This window comes from Sminthopsis crassicaudata, chromosome 6 (assembly GCF_048593235.1).
Source record: "Sminthopsis crassicaudata isolate SCR6 chromosome 6, ASM4859323v1, whole genome shotgun sequence".
NCBI classification, from domain to species: Eukaryota; Metazoa; Chordata; class Mammalia; order Dasyuromorphia; family Dasyuridae; genus Sminthopsis; species Sminthopsis crassicaudata.
In genome coordinates this window covers 248,051,723-248,074,385 of record NC_133622.1, presented here as the reverse complement: position 1 = coordinate 248,074,385, position 22,663 = coordinate 248,051,723, and the positions used below count along the sequence as shown (strand labels likewise).

At 56.5% G+C, this 22,663-nt stretch overlaps 1 protein-coding gene across 5 annotated transcripts in view; it reads right to left on the bottom strand.

Moving 5' to 3' along the window:
* Positions 1-6,497: 6,497 nt before the first annotated feature.
* The window catches only part of DAGLA (diacylglycerol lipase alpha), a 62,111-nt gene continuing 45,945 nt past the window's right edge, over positions 6,498-22,663 (bottom strand). For 3 of the 5 annotated variants that reach the window (XM_074276673.1, XM_074276674.1, XM_074276675.1), the window contains exons 10-20: positions 22,609-22,663; positions 21,646-21,729; positions 21,289-21,366; positions 21,065-21,145; positions 20,810-20,952; positions 19,780-19,848; positions 19,408-19,480; positions 18,123-18,319; positions 17,800-17,929; positions 10,975-11,162; positions 6,498-10,642 (exon numbers count right to left, since the gene is read on the bottom strand). The exon at positions 22,609-22,663 is cut by the window's right edge and continues 99 nt beyond it. In XM_074276673.1, the coding sequence (XP_074132774.1) occupies positions 9,721-10,642; positions 10,975-11,162; positions 17,800-17,929; positions 18,123-18,319; positions 19,408-19,480; positions 19,780-19,848; positions 20,810-20,952; positions 21,065-21,145; positions 21,289-21,366; positions 21,646-21,729; positions 22,609-22,663 (2,020 nt within the window). In that variant the 3' untranslated portion in view covers positions 6,498-9,720. The remainder of the gene's footprint in view (positions 10,643-10,974; positions 11,163-17,799; positions 17,930-18,122; positions 18,320-19,407; positions 19,481-19,779; positions 19,849-20,809; positions 20,953-21,064; positions 21,146-21,288; positions 21,367-21,645; positions 21,730-22,608) is intronic. The other 2 variants (XM_074276676.1, XM_074276677.1) reach the window with 2 other exon arrangements.

Sequence of the window (22,663 nt, the reverse complement as noted above, 5' to 3'; positions counted from 1 at the left end):
GGGGAGGCGTTGGCAGGGGGGGCGATGCTGAGCCGGGCCGGGGTGGGGGAGGGGGCCGCACTGGGCCCCATTCTCCCCGAAGCCGGGCCGCCTCACAATGAGGTTTTGTCCGCCCCGGGCCTGCCCGGCCGCTCTGCTCTTACATATAGAATCGGATTTTGCTGGAAGCCCCAGCTGTGCGCTGACCAATTCTTCTCGGGGGGAGGGGGAAGGGGCAGGGTGGGGGAGGGGGAGGGACACTAATAGGCCTATTCTTTCCGGGCTGAACGGCCCAGGAGGGCTCTCTTCCTCCGCCGGGACCCTGAGGAAGACAATTGTTATCTCTGCGGCCGCCCTTCCCCCAGGCCCAGCCCCGAAGTCAGGCCCGGCAGCCACCCTGGCTTCTGAAGGGTCCGCCGCCCGCCCCCTCCCCCTCCCCCTCCCCCATCCCGTCCGCCTTGCCGAGCTTCAGACCGACCCGTCGGGGGTCCATCGCCTCTCTTAGGCAGGAGACGCCCCAGGCGGCCATGGGGACGGAGCCGGATTTGAATCCCGGCCCTCCACCTGCAGTCCGCGACGGGTTCCGGGCCAGCCCTCTGCCCTAGGCCCGGGAGCCTGCCCGGAGCTTCCTGAGCCACGTGACAAAGGAAGCTTCTTGTAGGGAGACTGGGTGATTAAGGATAGAGACGCGGGCCCGGGTGCGGGAGATCCCACCGAGAAATAAAGCCGCGGGCCCGGGTGCGGGAGATCCCGCCGAGAAATAAAGCCGCGGGCCCGGGTGCGGGAGATCCCACCGAGAAATAAAGCCGCGGGCCCGGGTGCGGGAGATCCCACCGAGAAATAAAGCCGCGGGCCCGGGTGCGGGAGATCCCGGAGAGTGGTTAGCAGTCTGCTGCCACAGAAGCCCCGGGAATCCCCAAAAGATCCCGGAAACCTTCTTTATCTGGTGCTTCCCAGGGTGCAAAGGCTGGGGGAGGGGCGGGGAGACGGAGACGGGGTCGGGTTCAAGTTCCAGGGGAGGCGGGGAGGGGCAGAGAGATTCGAATCCAGAGCCCGAAGGGAGACTTTTGTCGCTCCCTCCTGGTCCTCGGAGGGGTGAGTCCGACTGCAGGACGGAGAAACGGCACGGCGAAGGGCCCCTCGGGCGGCCTCCGGAGAGTCCCGGCCCGTGCCCCCGGCGTGCCCGCCACCAGCCCGGCCCAGGCTCCGCCGCAGACGTGGCCCAGCACTTCCTCCTGGGCGGGGCTCTCGGCGCCGGCCCAGGTCCGCCGCCTTCCCAGGCCGGGAGAAGCCCGGCTCTGGCTCAGGTCCGGGGCCTCGTGGAGGCGGCACCAGAAGCAGAGCCCTTGGTCCCCCGGCCCTCCCTCCCCCTCTTACTTCTGGACTGTCTCTTCAGGGCCACACACACTCCCCCCCCCCCCCCCAGCGGAGACGCCGTGCCAAAGTCCAGCGCCTGGGCTTGGGGACCTGCGGCTCCTGGTGGGGCAGCTGGAGGGCAGGGCCCGCTCCTCAAGCTCCAAGAGTGCAGTGCGGCCTTAGCCTGAGGTGGGCTCAGCTTCTCCTCCCGATGTTGGAAAGCGAGGGCGCCTGGCAGGGAGGGCCTCCGCCTCCGCCTCCGCCTCTTATAAAGCCCGGAATTCCACTCGCTCAGCCAGACCCTGCCTCAGACTTGGGCCATCTACCCAAGGGAGAAAAGGAAAAATGGGGAAGGGGGGGAAGGGAGGGAGGGAGGGAAGGAGGGAGGGAGGGAGAGAAGGAGGGAAGGAGGGAGGAAAGGAGGGAGGGAAGGAAGGAGGAGAGAGGAAGGAGGGAGGGAGGAAGGAAGAAAAGAAGGAAGGAGGGAGGGAGGGAGGGAAGGAGGGAAGGAGGGAGGAAAGGAGGGAGGGAGGGAGAGAGAGAGGGAGGGAAGGAAGGAGGGAGGGAGGAAGAAAGAGGGAGGAGAGAGGAAGGAGGGTGGGAGGGAAGGAAGGAAAGGAGGGAAGGAAGGAGGGAGGGAGGGAGAGAGAGAGGGAGGGAAGGAAGGAGGGAGGGAGGAAGAAAGAGGGAGGAGAGAGGAAGGAGGGTGGGAGGGAAGGAAGGAAAGGAGGGAAGGAAGGAGGGAGGGAGGGAGGGAGGGAAGGAAGGAGAGAGGAAGGAGGGAGGGAGGAAGGAAGAAAAGAAGGAAGGAGGGAGGGAGGAAGGAGGGAGGGAGGAAGGAGGGAGGGAGGAAGGAAGAAAAGAAGGAAGGAGGGAGGGAAGGAGGGAAGGAGGGAGGAAAGGAGGGAGGGAGGGAGAGAGAGAGGGAGGGAAGGAAGGAGGGAGGGAGGAAGAAAGAGGGAGGAGAGAGGAAGGAGGGTGGGAGGGAAGGAAGGAGGGAGGGAGGGAGGGAGGGAGGAAGGAAGAAAAGAAGGAAGGAGGGAGAGAGGGAGGAAGGAGGTTCTCCCTCCTTTCTCCTTTTTCAGGAAGGAGGGAGGGAGGAGGGAAGGGAAGGAAAGAAGGAAAGGAGAGAACGAAGGGGGGGGAGGCAATACTTATTAAGGCTCTCCTGTCCTAAGCACTTTATAAATATTATTTCATTTAATCCTTACAAGAGCCTGGGCCGCACAGTGCCATTATGAGCTTCCCCTCAGGAAAGGGGATGCAAGCAGGGTGATACAGCTAGCGCCTGAGGCCGGACTTGGCTCGGTGCTTTCTCCCGGTACCAGCTGGTTGCCTCTGGCTGCGATGGGCGCAGATCCGGGAGCAGAAGGTGGCTTCTCTTCAGGTTTGAGTGAGAGTTGATACACCAGGCCCCGGGCTTAGGGGTGGAGAAATCCTGGGGAGCAGGGGGCCTGGGAGTGAGTATCTGCACGGGGGAGGTGTTTGTTGGAGTGGGGGGTGGGCGCTGTCTGCCCCGGAGATCTGGCCCTGCCCCTCACCCCCAAGCCTCGATCCTTTCAGCACCATGATACTCTGGCAACCGCTGAGCAGCCAGACCCACCCACTGGCCCAGCGCCTTCTTGGGCTCCCCTCAAGCCCCCTCGATCCCTTTCTTCCCTGGGCTGTGGCCAGAGAGGCAGCGGGACACTCCCAAAGCCTGGCTGGGGTCGGTGCAAAGGCGATCCTTGAGGCTGACGGGAGCTGGGGCAAATCGCTTAACCTCCTTCCTAGCCGGTCCCTCATCAATAAACACACTTTATTTTAATTTTAAAATGCTTGCTAAGTGCTTATTGACTGGGTGACCGGCTAAAGTGCTTCTTTGTGACATGGAGCTGCAGAGATGGGGCTGACTGGGGGGGGGGGGGCAGGGAAAGCTGAATTGGACAGCTTCCTGAGGCTTGATTTGGAGCATCTCAGTTCCCTAACATAGATGTTCATGACAGGGCCCCCGTCAGTGCAAGCATCCACCCCTCTGGCCGGGATGTGGGGCTGGGACTCAGGTTCTTCATGAGTCTAAAAGGAAGGGAGGAAGGCAGGAAGGGGGAAAGAGGGAAAGGGGGGAAGGAGGGAAGGAGGGGGAAGGAAAGAAGAGAGGGAGGTCCACCAGTCCAGTTCTTCCCAGTTGTGTCAGCATGGCCGCCAGGGGTTCTGGGAAGAAGGGACCCCATCCTGTGATTAGGTGAAGCCAAAGGAAGAGTTGCTCTCTGCCACCAGGAAGGCTCCCTGAAGGGCCTAGCAGCGCCACCTGCTGTCTGAAAGGAGAACATTCTCCCTCTTTGAATTCTCTGATTCTTACATAAGCACTATAAATTTTGAGCCAGAGAGCACCGCACAACCCAGCCTTCTCACTTAACAGAAGAAGGAAAGTAAGGCCGAAAATCGAATGACTTACTCGAAGCAGTGAGCCAGGATCTGGATCACAGTGCTATGCACGGACCTCAGAGACCATGTTGTCCAATTTTACAGAAAAGGAAACCAAGGCCCAGAAGTTTACAAGTTATTTGTCCAAAGTGATACAGGTCACAGCCAGGATTCAAACCCAGGTCATCAGACCCCCAATCTCGCAGATATCCCGTCACCCTTTGCTGCCCACGTTGGAAAGCATTTTAGGAGTCGTCTGGTCTGGCACAACTGAAGCTAACGGAAGGGGGGCTTCCCTAGGCTCCCAAGCTCTCCCACATGGCAGCCTGGCTGGGATTCACTTTATTTTGGTAACAGTGGGTATTACCAAGCTAGTTGTTAGGAGGGATTGGAGAATGTTAAAGCTTAAAGGGATCCTTAGAGATCCTTGTTCACCCTAGCCTTTATTATTGAAAAGGAAACTTGAGTTTTCTTGATCATTCTGTCCCGTTGTCCTCTTCTCTGGCCAGTTGACCCTTCTGTCTCGCTGGCAAGATCACCACACACATCCCACCTTCCATCTCTGGGGTATGAACCCCAGAGCTCTATTCTGGGCCTTCTCTCTCTCCTCTTTTCTCTCTCTTCTTCTTCCTCCTTTTTCTTGTTCTCTCTCTCCCATCTTCTCTCTTCTTGTATTTGCTCTCCCTCTTCTTTTTCTTTCATTCTTCCCTCCCTCCTCTATCTTCTCTCTCATCAGCTTCCATGGGTTCAACTCTCATTTCCACACAGATAACTCCCACACTTGACCTCTCTCTCCTGAATTCCTCGCTTCTCTTCTAAGCCTTAGTCCCTCCAACTTGCTCTCTGCACCCTGCAGCCCCAAAGGCATCTCCAACTGAACGTGCCCTTACAGAACTCATTTCCTTTAGGGCCCCAGTTCCTTTTCTCCCTGCGTCTGGCCAGGAGGCTGCCATTCTTCTAGTCAGCCAGCTTTGCAACTAGGAATTCTCATCAGCTCTTCACTCTCACTCATCATCATCCAATCAGTTGCGGAGTCTTCTGATTCTCACTCCTCCACATGACACAAAATTGGCTCCTTCTTTCCACTCACCCCACAACCAGCTCAGTCCAAGTCATAGCCAGGCTATTCCAATAGTCCAACTGGCTTCCCTGCCTCCAGACTCTCATTCTTCACTTACTACCACAAGCACAAGCACAACTATGCCATTTCCTTGTGTGAAAAAAAAAAAAGTTTCAGTTGTTTTCCTTAGGCTTTACGAGAAAATGCAGACTTCTCTGGAATCTAAAGCCCTTGGGATCTGGCTCAAGCTTATCTTTCCAGCCTAATTTATAGCACAAACATTATGGTTGAACCTAAGTTGATAGTCTCCATACACAGAATTCATCTCCCACCTCAGCACCTTTACATAGACTATCCCCAATGCCTGTTATGCCATCCTATCTCGCCTTTGCTTCTTGGAATTCCTCACTCCCTTCAAGACTCAATCCAAAAGTCACCAAGTTGGTTCTTTCTCTCTGTATCTGTATATGACATTTAGTTAGCTATGAAAACACAACTATATTTGGATCCCCAACTCCCAGTACAGGGGAAGGGAGGAGGAATAAACACTTAAATTGTACCTACTATGAGCAAGGTATTATGCTAAGCTCTTTTATATTTCATTTGATCCTCACAACCCTGGGAGGTAGATGATATTATAATCCCCATTTATATTAGAGGAAACTGAGGCAGAGGTTAAGTGACTTACTTAGGGTCACACACAAGTATCTGAGACTGGATTTGAATTCAGCTCTTCCTGAATCCTGGCACACAGCACTTTAATAAATGCTGACTGATTGCTGTCCAAGGTCCTACAATCAGATCCAGAGCTCACTAAGGAGCCCAGTCCCCTCATTTGACATTTAAGCAATCTAAGGCCCAAGGAAGTTCAGTCACACAGGTGTAAACTTTGGCAGAATTTGATCCCAGACCTTCTGCTGCTTCAGAGTCAGAGGCTTTCCTTTGTACTACACTGCTACACTGGAATATGGAGCTGAACTAATACTTGAACCCACTTCTGACTCCAAAGCCTGTGCTTATCCTCCTAAGGTAGACTGTCTGCATGGAGGGGATGATGGGTGCCCACAGGGAATGCTCTCTCCTGACTCCTGTCTTCTCTCCAGGAAGCTGTTTTCCACTTTCTCTGTATTGGTTACTTTTTCTGAGGCTGGGGTTAAGTGACTTGCCCAGGGTCACACAGCTAGGAAGTGTTAAGTGTCTGAGACCAAATTTGAACTCGGGTCCTCCTGAGTTCAGGGCTGGTGCTCTATCCACTGCTCCACCTAGCTGCCCCCTGTATTGGTTACTAACACAGGGGCTGGCACAAAATAATAACCAGTATTTATAAAGCATTTAAGATTTGCAAAGTACTTTACAAATCTGTCATTTGAACTCTGGAAAGCAGATGCTGTTGTTCGGTCGTGTCTAATTCTTCACGATTCCATTTGGGTTTTTCTTGGCAAAGACGCAGGAATGATTTGCCATTTTGTTCTCTAGCTCACTTTGCAGACGAGGAAACTGAGGCAAACTGTGCCATGTTGCTGTCTTTTTATACACAAGGAAACTTGAGTTTCAGAGTTAGTGTCTGAAGCAGGATGAGCTCAGGACCTCCTGCCTCCAAGTCTGGCGCCACCCACTGTGCCAGTCAGCAATCTGAACAAAAGCTTGATAAATGTCTGTTGCGTGCCCCCAAACTCCTCCCCCGCCCCCCTTTTGGAAAAGGCCCGTCTGCTGAAATGAGCACAGAATGTAAGGTCTCTGAGGTGGAAATGGCTTCATTTTGGTCTTTGATACTGGACCCCGGAACAGTGCCTGACGCTGAATAAAAAGTGTCCCCTCCTGTCCCCAGGGCCTGCTGGGAAAAGTCACTCACACCAAACCTGCTTCTACAACCAGTTTATACACAGCTCTATACAATATACAGAAACCTCTATATACAGATAGATTTATAGAATAAGCTATATTAATTTGTCTCTCCTTTTTTACAGCAATATTAGTTTGGATCTTTCATACATTAGATACAAAAAAAAATGGGAATGGCACGTGGAGTGCGTGACTGTGGGGGCCACAGGCGGGCGGGGAGAAGGGGGGGCCTGGTTGCTTCCTTAGTGATTGCATATGGGGGTTCGGGCGGCCCCTGGAGAATGAAGCAGCACAGGGCCACTGAGGGCAGGGATGGGGGGGCAAAGTGGAGGAGGAACTGTGCTAGAGGTGAGGGAGGAGGTGGGAGGTGGCTGCTCCTGGCTCCCTGCTGGTCCAGGGAAAAATGGAGTGACCCCTTACATCTAGAGGTTCTTCTCTGATGGAGGCAGAGCCCAGGTGTCTCAGAGCTCTTGGGACCCTTCGGGAGAGAACCTGCCCCTCCCCAGTGTAGAGGAGCCTTGGGACCCGGGACCAGCCAACCTGGCCCTGTAACACGGTGTGGCTACGGCCTTTGGGGAGGCGTGTGGGGGAGGCCGGGGGTTCTGGAGCACCCAGCTAGCTCTGCCTCTGGGGCAACAGTTTGGCGGGCCGAGGCAAGGGGGTGGGGGAGGCAATCCCTTGGAGAGGGATACCTCAGAACAGACACTAAATCCCGTCCCCCCCAGATGCAAGCTTATGGTGGGAGTGGAACCTTCGAAGCCCTGGCAGCTCCCTTCCATGCAGGGGAGCAGCCTGCACCTCTGCCCCTCTAGAGCCTTGAGCAAGGCCCCCGAGGCAGGTGAGAGTAGGGGGCCCCGGGGGAGGAGGGCAAGGATGAGCAGGTGATAGAGCCTCATTCCTCTTCTGTGGGAGGCAGCAGCTGCCATGCCGGGCACCACCCCCAGGAGGGTCTTCTGCCACGGCCCACGGCGGTCTACTGCTCAGGTGCATCATGGGACGGTCCCTTCCTTTCAAAGTGCTCAGGATGGAAGCCCAGGAAAAACAGGGACTGAGGGAGGGAGCAAAGGGAGGAAGGGCCCCTCCAAGGGCGGCCTTCACTCGCTGGCTTCTTGACCCCCTCTTTGGGAAGAGGCCGGGCATCCAAGCCATTCCCAAAGAGAAGCTTCACAGAAGGGAACTGAGGCAGAGTCGGGAAGAGAGACAGAGATGCTCTACCCCAGCCTGGGCAGGCTGGCAGCCACACGCCACGGCTGTCACCCCCGGGAGATGGGGAGAAAGGCGAGCAGAGGGAGCGGGGCAGCGCCGCCGCCGTTTCCTTGGACCCCGAGAGGAGAGGCCGGCATACACACACATGCACGAGCCGCCGGGCCATACCGGCTGGCGAGGGCCGGCGGGGTGAAAGTCTCACCCTCACTCTCTCCCCGGGCGTACCCCCATTCGGCAAGGAAACAGACACGGGCTTACCCCTGGCCTTGCCCCTGGAGTGGGGCTGGCTGGTGGCGGGAGGAGGCTCAGTCTCTGATGGGCACCTCTGTGGGTATGGCAGCATGTGGGAGGCCACAGAACCCTCCTGTTGGGGAGGGTCCCCAGACATCCCTTTCTAAGGCAGCCCAAGCAGGCCTTCATGCCCCCTTCCTCCCAGGGCAGCGAGCAGCAGGGGCCACTGGGGCGACCTCCCTAGGCTCAGCGCGCTTTCCCTTGCTGCTAACAGGGGCGAGGGCCAGCATGGGGACGGATGCAGCCTCCTGCTGGGAGGTGCCCTCTGGCGTTCCTCTCAAAGGGACCAAGAAGAGAGCTGCGTTCTGGGAGCAGGTGGCCCGGCCACGGGGCGGGGAGGAGGTAGCAAAGGGTTTCGTTTCAAATACTGGCATCCAAGGTGTCTGGACACTGGGGGGGGGGGAAGCAGGCAAAGACCCTCTCTCCAAAAGCATCCTGAGCTCTGGGAATGCATGCAGTTGGCAGGGAGGCAGGGAGGGAGGCCTACGGACAACCCAGCAAGCAGCAGACATGCCCGCTTTCCCTCCTCTCTGAAGCGGTACAGCTCACCATGCAGCTGGGGCTCAGCTGGGGGGTGCAGAGGTTGGAGAAAGGGGTGGGGAAGGGGGCGGCCCTCTGCAGCAAGGACCGATGGGCAGCCCCGAGGCCGGAGCCAGTGGGCCTACAAGGGAGAGGTCAGTGCGGAGAAATACCGGTCCTGGGACCCCCCCAGTGTCCCCCCAGAGCCTGTGGGACCCATCCCCTTCAGAAAGTCCATCTCAAAGCCTCAGGTCAAACTCGTAGGGTCCCCTCAATGGGACATCCCCTCAAAGCAGGACGGGGCACAGGGCAAGTGCAACTAAACAGGGGGTCCCGGGGCCTGAGGAGGGAGCTGGGCCCACAAGGCTCCTTCCTCAGAGGAGTATGGGGTGGGGAGAGGAGCCAGGACGGGTGCCCCCCGCTCAGGGAGCCCCCAGCTGCCTCGGAGCAGAAACGTCCCGGCTGAGCCCGTTGGCTTCTGTAAACACATGGTTTGTGACGGCCACCCGAGCCCCTAGGCTGGCGACCCAGGGACACGGTGGGGGGAGAGCCAGTCGATGGGGGCCAGGGAGAAGATGGAACAGTCAGAGGAATCAACTGCTACGACACCCCCCTTCCTACGCCCAGGCTCTGGGCACCAAGATGGGCTGGCAGGGCCTGAGCCTGGCAGGGGCCAGAGCAGGGCCCACGGGAAGAGCAAATGACCATTCCTAGGAGCTCTGGAGGGGCAGGGGCGGGATGGGAGGCCAAGCGCCGCCCGGCCCTTTCCTGGCCCTTCACAGACATGTCGTGGCTTTGGTGACGCCCGGGCAGCTCGCCCCCCACCCCGGCTCACGGGGGATCCCAGGAGCCGTCACTGACTGGGGCTGAGGTAGGGAAACGGACCCTGTGATTCCACTCTCCTGCGCCGGCAGCTCGGCTCTCCCTCCCCAGCCGCGCGGGCGCCCGGGGACTCCGGCCGGCCCTCTGTGACGCCGCCGGCCATCGCCGGCGGTCAGGCGACCCCAGGCCCGGGTCTGCTGCATGCTTGGCGTGGTGGGTCCGAGCTCCCCCCACCCCCAGAACTAGAGGGCCGAGATCACGAGGTCCTCCTGCTTGGAGGGGCTGGCCGGGTGCCCGGCGGGAGAAGTCCGGATCTTGTCTGCGGCCAGGCACTCCTGACTGCTCAGGCCCGTGGGGGTCAAGTCCATGAGCTCTCCCGAGGAGCTGAGGGGGAAGGAGGGGGACACCGAGATGCCCGAGGACGGGTCAGTGGAGCCGGCGAAGAGCCGGGGGGGCTTGGGCACCAGGTTCGGCTCGTACTGGGCCCGCAGCAGGATCTCCTGCTCGCTCACCGACTTGGGCAGCGCGCCATAGTCGCCGCTGGGGCTCTCGGAGAGCATCATGCAGTAGAGGTCCTGAAACGAGCTGCTCTTGCTGTCCAGGTTGAAGAGGCTGTCGATGAACTCGGCGAACTCCAGGACCTGGGGGCTCGGTGACTCCCCCAGCCGCCCGTTGTGCAGGGTCAGCTCCCCCCTGGCCGGCGCAGGGGAAGAGCCACCCTCCTCCCCGCTGGAGCGGCGCCGCGGGCTCTCCCCGGCGCTGCCGCCGCCCAGCACGGCCTCCAGCGGCTGCGTGTCCTGAGAGTGTTTGGACAGGCTGTCGGCGGCCAGCAGTTCTGTCCTGGAGCTGAGGGAAGGGTTCTCCTCCGGGATGGCCGGGTCGATGTAGAAGCAGTGGCCCTCGTCCCTCTCCATGACCGCGTGAAGGCTCGGGGAGCCCCGGATGCTGCGGAAACCGGAGGAGCGGCGAGAGTCGAAGCTGTAGATGGACTCATTGTCCGACAGGCTCTCCATGGTGGCGAGGGGGGCCCGCCGGTCCTGCAGCTCCACCGACAGGCGCTCCTGGGTGGTGAGCAGCAGCAGCTCCACCGGGTCCTTCCTTGCGGGGGACAAGGCCTTGGTCTCATAGAAACCCTCCAGGCTGATCTCGGACTGGGACTGGCTCCTGCCAAGTTGGGGGTGGAGCGGGGGTGGGGGCAGGGAGGGCCGGTTGGTAGGAGGCTCCTGGGTGGCAGTGGGCTCTGCCCCTCAGGAGGGAGGGGGAGGCTAGAGAAGAGAGGGGAGGGGTCCGGGAGGAAGGAGGGCGCCGGGCAGGGCCCGGGTGGGCGCCACAGGGAGGGAAGTGTGCCGGTCAGGGGGGGAAATGCCTGAGGAGGAGCTGTCCCTTTACTGCCTTAATCTCGGGATGGAAAACTACAGGGAGGCAACTTTCCCTCACCCCCCTCCCCATTTGCTACCCCCTGCCCACCCCTCACAGGGAGGCCGAGCGGGACTTACTTGATGCTGCTGCTCCTCTGGGCGGCTGGCGGAGGCTCCAGAGAGTGGATGGTGGTTCCCGGGGGGCCACTGGGCAGGGGCTGCTGCTGGAAGATGAGCTCTGGGGTCAGGTCCACCTCGGTGGGACTCACCATGACCTTGGCTGCAGAGAGCAGGGCGGTCTTGCCTTTATTGTAATTCTCCAGCACCTGGGGGAGAAAGGCCAGGGCTGGTGCTCAAGGGGGGCTCTGGAGGGGCCCCTGAAATAAAGGGAGCCCCGGCTCACAGCTGCCGGCAAGCTCAAATCCAAGCCAGGCCCAGGGCCTGGAGCTTGGGCGGAGAGGACACAGCCCGGCCCCGAGTTCAAATCTGAGCTCAGATCTGCCTAAGTTCAAAGCCGGCCTCAGAGGCTTACTCCCAGTAAGTCCCTTACCCCTGTTTGCCTTGATTTTCTCATCTGAACATGAGCTGGAAAAGGAAACGGCCACCCCAGCATTCCGAGGTATTGAAAGGGCCGAACAGCAAACAAGCCTTGGAGGCAGGAGAGAAGCCGGGCCCCAAACCTGCCCCAGACTTTTACTCAGTGGCTGATGGCCCACAAGACGCTCTCCCTTTCTGGGCAAGAGTCTCCTGACCTCAAACCAGGGGCAATGACACCAGGTGTACTTGTCGGCCTGCTGGATGGGGTCAGATGAACTGAGGCGCTTGTAGACCGTCAAGTCTAATCTCAGTCGGTCATTAGTGTTAGCTAATAGCAACTAATCCGTACAATACTATTATATATAATATTTATAACTAATATATGCTATCAACAATACCAATACATATAACATTATACATAGTCTATATAATTACAACTAATATATCACAACAAATAATACCAACTAAGCCTCAGCCGTCCTTCTAGCCAAGCCCTCCTACTCCAAGACTCCTATTTGGGCACGGGCCAGGTCCTGCCGGGTGGCCGAGGCTTCGGATCCAGGCTCAAGGACAGAGAAGAGCAAGTAAGGAAAGCAGGATGGCTCTGGAGTCAGAGAACGGAGGTGCGAATCCAGGCTCTGCTTCTGACCCGAGTCACTTCCTTGTGCCTCAGTTTCTTCCTCTGCTGCATGAGGTCAGACTAGGCCCCACTGACAGTCTCTCAAGAACGTTTTTAAGTGCACAGTACAGGATTACAAAGGAAACCAATTAAACGAGTCAAGTTATCAAAACATTAAAATAAGATTGATTGAGTGCTTCTTACAGGCCATGTCAGAAGTTCTCCAGACGAACAATCCCGAGACTAGACAATCTAAGGTTCTGTGGCCAACCTAGCAGAGTGTACCGAGTAGATTTGTAATCTGGGGTCTGTGGACATTTTTAAAAAATATTTTGAGAACCATATTTTAGTATACTTGGTTTCCTTTGTAATCCAACCTTGTTTTGTGCCTCAGACGCTATTTGGCAAAGGGGCCTATGAGCATCCCCAGGCTGTCCCAGAGATCCAGGACTTACAAAAGGTTAAGATCCCCAGGTCTTATTATCTTACGTTTTTCAGTCAAAGGCAACCCTCTGAGATGACCCAAGATCTAGCGGAGCTTTGTTCTGCCTCAGTGGCAGTATCTTTATACCAAAAAACCAAAATCTAATGATGTGGTATTTTTCATCATGATCTTCCAAGAAAAAAGGTGCCACAATTTCTCAAAGCCGTTCTAAATGGGGTCCAGAGACCCCTGCTCACGCTGCAGTGCCATCACTGCCTGGGATGGTCTCTACTTCCCCTCCCTGAGTTTCCTCGCCTATAGAATGAGGGCATTTGGTTAGATGATCGCTAAAATTCCTTCTAGCCAGAGCCATAACTATCAGTTTTCACGTCAAGGGAAGTAAACGAGCACTAAAACAAATATTTAAAGAGAAATTCAGGTGGTGACTGGGGAAGCTAGGGCCCATGAGGTCACCACCAGGAAGACCGCTCTGGAGGCCGGTGAGCAAAGCTGAGTCGGCTATGGAGCTCATGTGGGGACAGGAGAGGGGTTGTTGGGGGAAGGGGAGGTTACCAAGCCTTTGGTAGCTTTCCATTTTAGTGCCGGTCTTGTTGACAATTCCCATCTCTGTGCCTTTGAACAAGCCATCCCTCCTACCTGAAAGGCACTTCCTCTTTCCCTCCTGCCTCCTAAAGAACATCCTTCCTACTCCCTCTAGCTGCTAGTACTGTATGCCTTGAAATGGTCCATGCTTTGTATTTATTTATCAGAGAACATCTGACACCCCCTAGCAAAACATAAGCAGCTTAAAGACGAGATTTTCTGACTTTATGATTAATTATTTATTAGGCACCTACCTACCATGTACCAGGCACTCTGCTGGATGGTGGGGAGATAAAAACCAAAAGGCAACAGTCCTGCCTCGAGGAGGTTACTTCCTACTCGGGGATGACCACACGGACATACCCAAATTATTCTTTTCTTTTCCTTTCCCTTCCTTCCTCAATCCGGCCCCCTCTCTTTTTCTTACCTGACTCCTGACTTTATCACCACAGGGAGTTCCCAAATGAGAAAACTTCCTCTGCCCATGAAACTTAAGAGCCTTGAAGCATTTCCTGGGACACTCCAAAGTTAAATCACTCATAGAGGCATAGAGTAGCAGATGGAGTGAATTTTAGGCACCGGGGGAGAGCCAATGCAAGTGGTGGAGGAGGCCTGGACCGTCCAGTGTGAGGAGGCGTGAGGTGGGCCAGAGCCAAAAGGGGAAGGAGGCCTTTCCCAGGCAAACAGAGGCAACAAGAAGCTCATAGATTCTACTGAGTAAGAAAATGGAACGCTCACATCTGAGTTGAAAAAAGATCACTGTAGCTATGGAGAGGAGGGAGAAGAGAAGAATGAGATTTGAGGCTGGGAGACCAATTAGAAGGCTGAGGGCCTGAACTGTAATGGAGAATGAGGGGAGAAAAAGGGAGAAATGGATTCGAAAGGTTCTGAACAGACAGAACAAATGAATGTAAAGGGACCGGATAACTGGGGTGAAGGAGAGTGAGGGATTCAGGCTGCAAGACTGGGAGAACGATGGTGTCCTGGACAGTACGAGGGGAGTCGGGAAGGAGTGACGGGGGCAGCAGTTTGTTGGCGTCTGAAGTAAGGGCAACAGCTGTCAGTGCAAAGTACCTCCAGGTACTCCCAAGGGAAGGGGCCCAGAGGCTTGATATGTCAGCATGTGTGCTTCTGAGAAACGGACGGGGTCGGCAAGGGAATGGGAAGGGGATGGAAGTGGGTGACAGTGGGTGATGGTAACAGGAACAACGATGAGGATAACGGATGAAAGGGACAATCATGATAATAACGATAACACTAATGAAGATAATAACAATCATTAATAATGACAATGTTAATAATGATGATGGCTATGATGAAATGGTAACAATGTGATGATGATAATGGTAACAATAATATTAAAATGATTATGATAATGATAACAATGTTAATGATGATGATAATGATAACAATATTAATAATGATGATGAAATGATAACAATATTAATAATGATAACTGTTAATAATGATGATGAAATGATAACAATGTTAATGATGATGATAATGATAACAATGTTAATGATGATGATGAAATGATAACAATATTAATAATGATAACTGTTAATAATGATGATGAAATGATAACAATGTTAATGATGATGATAATGATAACAATGTTAATGATGATAACTGTTAATAATGATGATGAAATGATAACAATGTTAATGATGATGATAATGATAACAATATTAATAATGATAACTTAATAATGATGATGAAATGATAACAATGTTAATGATGATGATAATGGTAACAATAATATTAAAATGATTATGATAATGATAACAATGTTAATGATGAGGATAATGATAACAATATTAATGATGATAACTGTTAATAATGATGAAATGGTAGCAATGTTATGAAGATGATAATGGTAACAATGTTAACGATGATGATGGAGTGAATTTTAGGCACTGGGGGAGAGCCAATGCAAGTGCGTGCAGACAGAGTGCGGTGGAGGTAATAATGGTAACAGTAATATTAATAATAACTGTGTTAATACTTATAACAATGGTAATGATGTTAATAATAGTGATGGTAATAGTAATAATAATATTAATAATGATAACAATGTTAATAATGATGATGATAATGGCAACACTCTTAATGACAATAGTAATGGTAACAATGCTAATAATGATGATGATAACGATAACCATAATATTAATAATGGTAACTTAATAATGATGATGAAAATGGTAACAATGTTAATGATGATGATAATAATGGTAACAGTAATATTAATAATAACTGTTAATACTAATAACAATGTTAATAATAGTGATGGTAATGGTAATAATAATATTAATAATGATAACAATGTTAATGATGATGAAAACTATAACACTCTCAATAATGATACAGTAATGGTAACAGTGTAAGTAACGATGATGGTAATGGTAACAAGGCTGTTAAGAACATGAGAGTAGTGGTAACAATGTTAATAATGATGATGGTGGGATTTAATCCCCTAGATGCTATTAATAACATGCATGTTAATAATGGTGATCATGATGAAAATGACGATCACAGCAATGATCATAATACTGATGATGTTGACGAGGATGATGAAGATATAACAATAATGATTTGATGATGGAAATGATTATAATGATCACGATCCTGGTTATGATGATGATGAAGATGAAGATGATAATGATAACTAAGATGACACAATAACGATAATTATGACAAAAATGACCACAACGACAACAATTACTGACAGGGATCGTGATGCTGATAACAAAAATGATCATGATGATGATGAATGACAACGATGGAGCAATAATGACGTGATGGCGGGATCCCAGCACACACTTCTGCAGTGCCAGAAGGCTTACAAAGTGCTTCATGGGCATCATTTCCTTTGAGGCTCCCAACTGCCCCTGGAGTCGATGCTATTGTTCCAGCCGGGTCCAGCTCTCCATGACTCTATTTGGGGTTTTCTTGGCAGAAATACTGGCGTGGTTTACCATTTCCTCCTCCAATCCATTTCACAGATGAGGAAACTGAGGTAAGTGGGGTGAAGTCACCCAGCTAGGAAGTGTCTGAGGCCAGATTTGAGCTCAGAGAAATGAACTCAGGGCCTAAATCTAGACCCAGCCCTCTATGCACTGTATTATTTTACAGACAAAAACACTGGTGAAGCCCAGGGGTTCGGGGATTTGTCTGAGGTTCCACTAGGAAGTGCTGGGGGCCAAATCCTGGCCGCTCTCTCATCGTTCTGGGGGAAGGCCCCTAGGGAGGAGCCCGGGATCCCTTACCCTGCAGAAGATGCTGAGGACTCCCTGAGGCAACCCTGCCCATTCACTCCAAGTAGGTCAATCAAGGATTCCCAACTGTCTGGGGCTGAGCTTTCCACTTCTCTCCTTTGACCCATACTCTCCTGCCCAAAGAAGGCCTGGGGGCAGGAGAAGGAAAGAGAAGGACCAGTCCCTCTATGCGGGTGGTTCTTGGCTGCCCTGGTTCAAAGGCTGGGCAGAGGGGGCGCATGAAACCAACTGAAAGTTTGGCCCGGAGAGGGCCAGTGAGTGGGGGCTCTGGGGAAGGAGAGGGGGCTGGGTCCTTGGGGATCTTCCTCCATTTTCCTCTGGGTTGTCCAGGCCTCAGGTTCCACCTCTATAGAATGAGCCGCGTCTCCTGGGGCCTTTCCGCCTCGGAAAGGAGCACATTCATGTAGGGGCTGGGGATCCCTTGGGCCAAAGAGCCCAGAACTTTGCCGGCATTTGCGGGACACAGAGGGAATTAGCACAATTAAGAACAAGAGCAGCTCCCTAAGAGATCATTGGTCAAAGTCACCTTTCAAAAGAAGAAATGCCAACTATCAATGCCCAGGTAAAGGAAGGCGCCAAATCGGTGGTTGGGAAATTAAAGGGGCTGCGAGGTTCCCTCTCAGCTCCCTCAGAGAGACTGAGGGCAATGGAAGCTGGGGGAAGGGCTGGGGTGGGAGCTGTGATCTCCACGTTCTAGGCCAGGAGAGTCGCTAGCCATACAGATTTTGCCGTACCACTGCGGCCACCCAGCCCCACGAGGCCGGGGACTGCTGGGAATGTCCCACAGACGCCAGTGTATTTCCGGGGACCTTTTGTGGGCTGGCAAAGAGATGGGGCGGAGAAGGTGCCCGCAGGCGCTCCCACGGACCTGGGGTGGGGCGGGTCCCAGGGCATCTTGGCCCACATTAAAAGGGGGAGAGTTAGGGTGAAGGACAGGTCAGTCACTGAGCTGCCAGAAATGAGAAATAGGCCCAAGGGCCCTATTGTGCAGAGCAAAGTGTGCAGGACAGGAGGGGGATTAGTGGGGCCACAGAGGAGGTGCAGGGGGATGCGGGGAGAGGGAGGAGTGGCAAGTGAAGGAGGGTGGTGGGGAGGAGGAGGAAAAGGAAAAGGGGAAGGGGAGCAGGAAGAAGGTGAGAAAAGGAGAGGGAAGGTGGAGGGGGAAAAGGAAGAGAAGGGAGGGAGAAAAGGAGAATAGGGGGAGAAAGGGGAGGTGGAAAGGAGGAGGGGAAGTGAAGAGGGGGAGGAGGAGGAGGAGGGGGAAGGGGAAAAGGGGAGGAGGGAGGTGAAGGGGGGAGGAGAGGCAGGGACAGAAGAAAGGCCGCTCCTCCATTTACTTTGCTTCACTTGTTCTATTGGGAGAAAGCGGGAGTCAGAAAGAAGGGGCAACAGGGTGGGAAAGGAGAGCAGGAAAGGGAACTGCCCAGCCCAGGGTGTGAGGGGCCCCGGGCAGACGCCCTGGCCAGACTGGCCACGGCTCCGCCGGAGGGCTGGGCTCCCCTTACCTTGTTCAGCCCCTCCATGACCACGTAAGGCAGGTGCTCATGGAGCATGGCTGGAGAGATGATCACTTCATTGAAGGCCTTGTTGTCCCCCCAAATAGCAAAATACGTGGGCTCTTCCTGCTCACAGCAGCTGGGTCAGACAGACAGACATTGACAGGGAAAGGAAGAGGCGGGGATCAGAGCGGCCCTCTGACTCCGCTTCTCCCTCCCCTCCCCTTGCTCTGGCTCTCATCTCTTTGGCCGGCTGGCCCTCAGCACCCCCACGGCGCAGGGAGGCCCGGCCGGGCTCCCCCCTCGGCCCTGTGTTGCCCGAGGATACCTACCAGCAGTGCTCGGCTGGGTGGTTGTGCACCACGTGGATGATGCGGCCTGGGGGGTACAGGGGCGTGCTGGCCGACAGGGCGATGGTCAGGTCGCTGGGGTGGGTCCAGAGGCGGTTGCTGGCCATGGCAGTCACTTCAGCCTCCTCGGGGAGCTCCGACTTGGGGATGCACTTGGTCGCCCCGATAATGATACGCCACTGGTTTGGGAAGAGGGCAGAGAAAAACAGGAGAGTGGGCACGGGCGCCGAGATCCCGAGGAAGAGCTGGGGGAGGGTGGCCGGCAAGAGAAATCAAGAGAGAACCGGGCAGGGGCTTAAGGGAAGGTGGGAACCCCTTGGAGGGAGGGAGAACACCACGGCCTCCGAACGCATCTGGCCAGGGCTCCCAGGGGCTGCCTGGTCCGCCCATTCAATCCCTTCCTGTGCCTTTATGAAGCACTTCCTGTATGCCAGGCATGGCTTTGGGGAGACAGAAGAAGCAGGGGTGGGAGCTTCCAGACTAGAGAGGGGGCATCCTGATCCTTTTTGGGGGTGTCCTGACCCTCTCTGAGGTTGACCTTCTCTGGAGATGTCCTGACCCTCTCTGGGGGCTCCAACCCCCTAAGGCAGGGACAGGCTCAGTTCTGGAGCCAGACCACCAAGGCCTCTCCCATGGGAGGACTTAGTAAAAGCTCCGAGTCCCGGGAGGAAAGCGGAGGTTGCAATGGCCGGCTCCTGGTCTCACGAGTCACAACAGCCTCAGTTCCCGTTTCCGTCCTGCCTGAAGGATTCCAAAGCACATTCCCTATAATGAGCCCGTGGCCTAAATTGTGCAGAGAGCGTCCCACTGTGCGGATGGAAAGACTGAGGCTTGGAGGGGTTGCGTAGCTCCAGAAGGCCAAGGCAGAATCTGAATCCAGGTTCTTTACTCCCAGAATGCTTGGAGTCTGAGCCCGAGCTTCAGGATCTCAGAGTAGGAAGGAACCTCTGGCCTCTAGCCTCCAGTACGGGGCCTCCTGGGGGCCTCGCTCGCCACCCTCTCTCCCTTAGGCTCCCTCGGCTGCTCCTCCCAGGACGCCAAAAGGGAGGATCAGACTCCAGCCTCTCCCTGAGACTCACTCTCTGTCCCCGTAGAAGGGGGTTACCAGCTCTATTTCCCTCATCAAGTGCCTGTGAGGAAGGCTGCTGGCGAGTCTTAGTGACATGGGAAGGGCAGTTCTGAGTCCCGCCTTCCACTTTGCCTCCCTGCAGACCCCGGCCCTGGCACGATGCTGTGCCAATCGGGGCACCAAGGGGCGCGTGCTCACTTTGGGCTTGGTGCTCCGCTGCAGGACATCCAGGAGCTGCCTTCGGAACCCTTCGAGCTGCGAGAGGCCGATTCTGTGGGGAGAGAACGGAGGCTGAGTGTGGTTCTGGGGGCGGTGGCGGTGGCAGCGAGCCCAAAGCCCAAAGGGAGCCGACCCTAGGCCAGGCTGGGCAGGGGAAGGAGCCGGCATGGCGGGGACGGGGCCTGTACTGGTGCCCGGGGAAGAGAGGGCGGGGACAAGACGTTCACCTTGTCCGCTCTCCCGGGGCGCGAGGCGTTGAGAAGAGGGCAGGGGGAAGGGGAGAGACACCAGGGGCCGGGAGCTAGTGGGGACAGCGGCGGGGGCCGGGGGGCTCAGGGAGGCCGGACTTGCCTGGGGACCAGGTCTTTGCCCAGGACCACGGCCGTCACAAACTCCTTGGAGTACTCCATGGCGTCCTCGCTGAGAAGGAACCCAGGGAAAGGAGTCAATGGCCTGGAACCCAGGGTCCCTGGCATTCCCACCCCTTTCCAGGTTCCTCTCGGGTGCTCCCAACCGGCCCAGACTCCTCCCCCTCAGACAGGGCCCAGAGCCCGCCTCGGGCCCCTCTCGGAGGAGGCAGGTTTCCTCTTGGACCTTTGATTTGCAGGGAGGGCACTTCTGGTATGGAACATCCCTTTGCCCAATGCCATAGGCAGAGTCTATAGCCCAGAGCTTCATCCAGGTGCAGGGAAGGGCGGCTCCACAGAGCACTAAATCCTGACACTGACCAGCCGTGTGACCCCGGGCAAGCCCCTCCCCCTAGCTGCCTCAGTTTCCTCATCTGTCAAATGAGCTGGAGAAAGAACTGGCCACGCCCTCCAGGATCTCTGCCAAGAAAAGCCCCAGGGGGCACGGAGGGTCCGACGTGTGTGATGCACACAACACTCACACACATACTCACACACACACACTCTCACACACCTGCTAGCTCCTTGAGGGCAGGGGCCACGGCTCCTTTTCTTCTGCTCCCCCGGCTCCCATGCCCTGCCCCCCATGACCCCCTAACCCTATGCTGTGCCCCTGGGCCCAGGTCTCTTTTCCGAGCCCACACCAGCCCCGTGGGGGGAGGGGCATGCACTTTCTGCCCTTGGCAGATGAGAAGGCTGAGGCAGGGAGCGGCTAAGGGCTCCCCCCGCATGTGGGGGTGAGGTCAGCCGGGAGCCCCGTTCTCTTGGCTGCACCCTTTCCTGCCTAACTCCTTGGGGGCAGCGGTCCAGGCGGGGTGGGGGTCCCTTCAGCCCTGGGGCCCAGCCCCCCTGGGTTTTCTGAGCATCAGCCCTCCTCCCTTTGCCAGGTCCGGACCCCCAAGGTTGCGTCACAGCCCCCCAGAGGGTCCAAGAGCCCAGAGGCCGCTTTGTTCCTGGCCGCGGCACCCGCCTACCTCAGCAGGCCCCCCGGGGGGGAGTAGGCAAAGCACTTGAGACTTGGGTACTGAGGGCGCAGGAGGAAGGAGAGGATGGCGGCAGTGCCGGCCCCCAAAGAGTGGCCCACCACGATCAGGCCGTAGTGCTTGGTTCCTCTACCCTGGGGGAGAGAGCGGAGGTCAAACGCCCTGGCCGCTCCCCCGCTGAGCCACTCTTTGGGGTGCAGGACGTGGCTGCTCCCCAAGCCCCGAGAGGCCCCAGGGGCAACTCACCAGATCACGGCCAAAGGCTTGCGAGAGGACCATCTCCTGCTCCAGCTTCTTCTTGATGTACTCGGCAGAGAGGACCATCCCCTGGGAAGGGGGAGGGTGGGTCAGGGCGCCTCTTCTCTGACACCCCATTCTTCTTGGGCCTCAGAGAAGGATTACGGCCCCCCGGGGCCAGCAGAATGGCAAGGGGCAGGCAAAGGACACTGGGAAAAGGGCCCGGGGCCTACCTTGTGTCCCAGCCACGTGCCGTGGTGACCCTCCACCGGGAGCCGCTCGGCGTCCCCCGTCAGATCTGTCAGCGCGTCCTTGGAGGAGAACCCAGACGGTTAGAGCCACAAGGGGAGGCCGGGGAAGGGGGGCTGGCGGGAAAGAGAACTCGGGGTCTTCCCCCAAACTGCCCGCCGCGCCGAGCTCACTCTCTTTAGAACGGCTACCATCACACCGCTGCCCACCACGGTCCCGCCTCCTCATTTGTCCTCATTCTCCCAGCCCGAGCACGTGCCTGGCGCAGACCAGGGCTCTCTAGGGCTCGGCCGCTTGCCGGCCAGACGCCTAAGGGGAAGGGGCGGCAAGGGGCCACCTACCTTAGGGGACAGGGTGCCCCGGATGCTGATGACCACCTTCTTCTTGTCATGGTCCACAGCCACATAGAAGGGGGTTTCATAGACCTGGGGAGAGGGCAGAGCCACCGAGTCAGGGAGGAGCGGGTGCTGGGCCCCTCTCGTTTCAGAGGCCAGTATTGGGGGCAGGTTCCAGAGGCTGGCCCCCCGAGGCTGGCCGGCTTCCCCAGCGGGTGCTCTAAGTCAGCCCCTCACACTGGGCCTGGCCCTGCCCCACAGCCATCCTCCTCTCCCTGTGTCTGCTTGGGCTGTGCCCCTCCCCAGAATGCCCCTCTCCCTCTCTTGCTTGCATCGTGCCCCTCCTCCCTGCGCCTGTGTGGGCTGTGCCCTTCCCCAGAATGCCCTGCTCTCTGCCCCCCGTCGCATCTGGTCTGTTCCTCAAGGCCCGAGCCCCGCCGTGGCTGACCGGCCCACTCCCATCTCCCTGTCTCCAACTCCCCCGGGCCTTCTGCCGTGTCCCACACAATTTCACACTCTGCCATCTCCTCTCCCGTCCTGGGCTCCCACGGGCGCCCGCACTGCCTTCCAGCAGCCTGGCGGCGGGGCCCCGGCTCTTCCTCCCCCGAGCCCCCTCGGTGCCGCGTGGAGACCGACTCGAGAAAGAGACGGGGAGACGGGGAGCGGGGCGGGGGAAGGGAGGTGGGGGCGCCGTGGGCCCGGGAGGAGGTCTGAGGCGGCGCGAGGCGGGGGCTCCGGCTGCGGGAGGTGAGGACCCGGGGCGCTCACACCGTCCCCTTCCCGGTTCTGACCCCGGGCACCCGGGCACTGCCAGGCTGGGGGCGGCCACCTCCACCACAGGCTCTTGGGCCAGAAAGGAGGGTGAGGGAGGAGGCCTACTTCTTCCCCGGAGCGAGGATAAAGCGGGGCGGTCAGTTGCTGCTGGGGGGCCCGCGGGGGCGAGGCGGGCCTGGGTCCCCGAGCCCTCACCGCATCGTGGCAGGAGGTGTAGACGATGTCCACCGAGCTCATGTTCTCGTCCAGG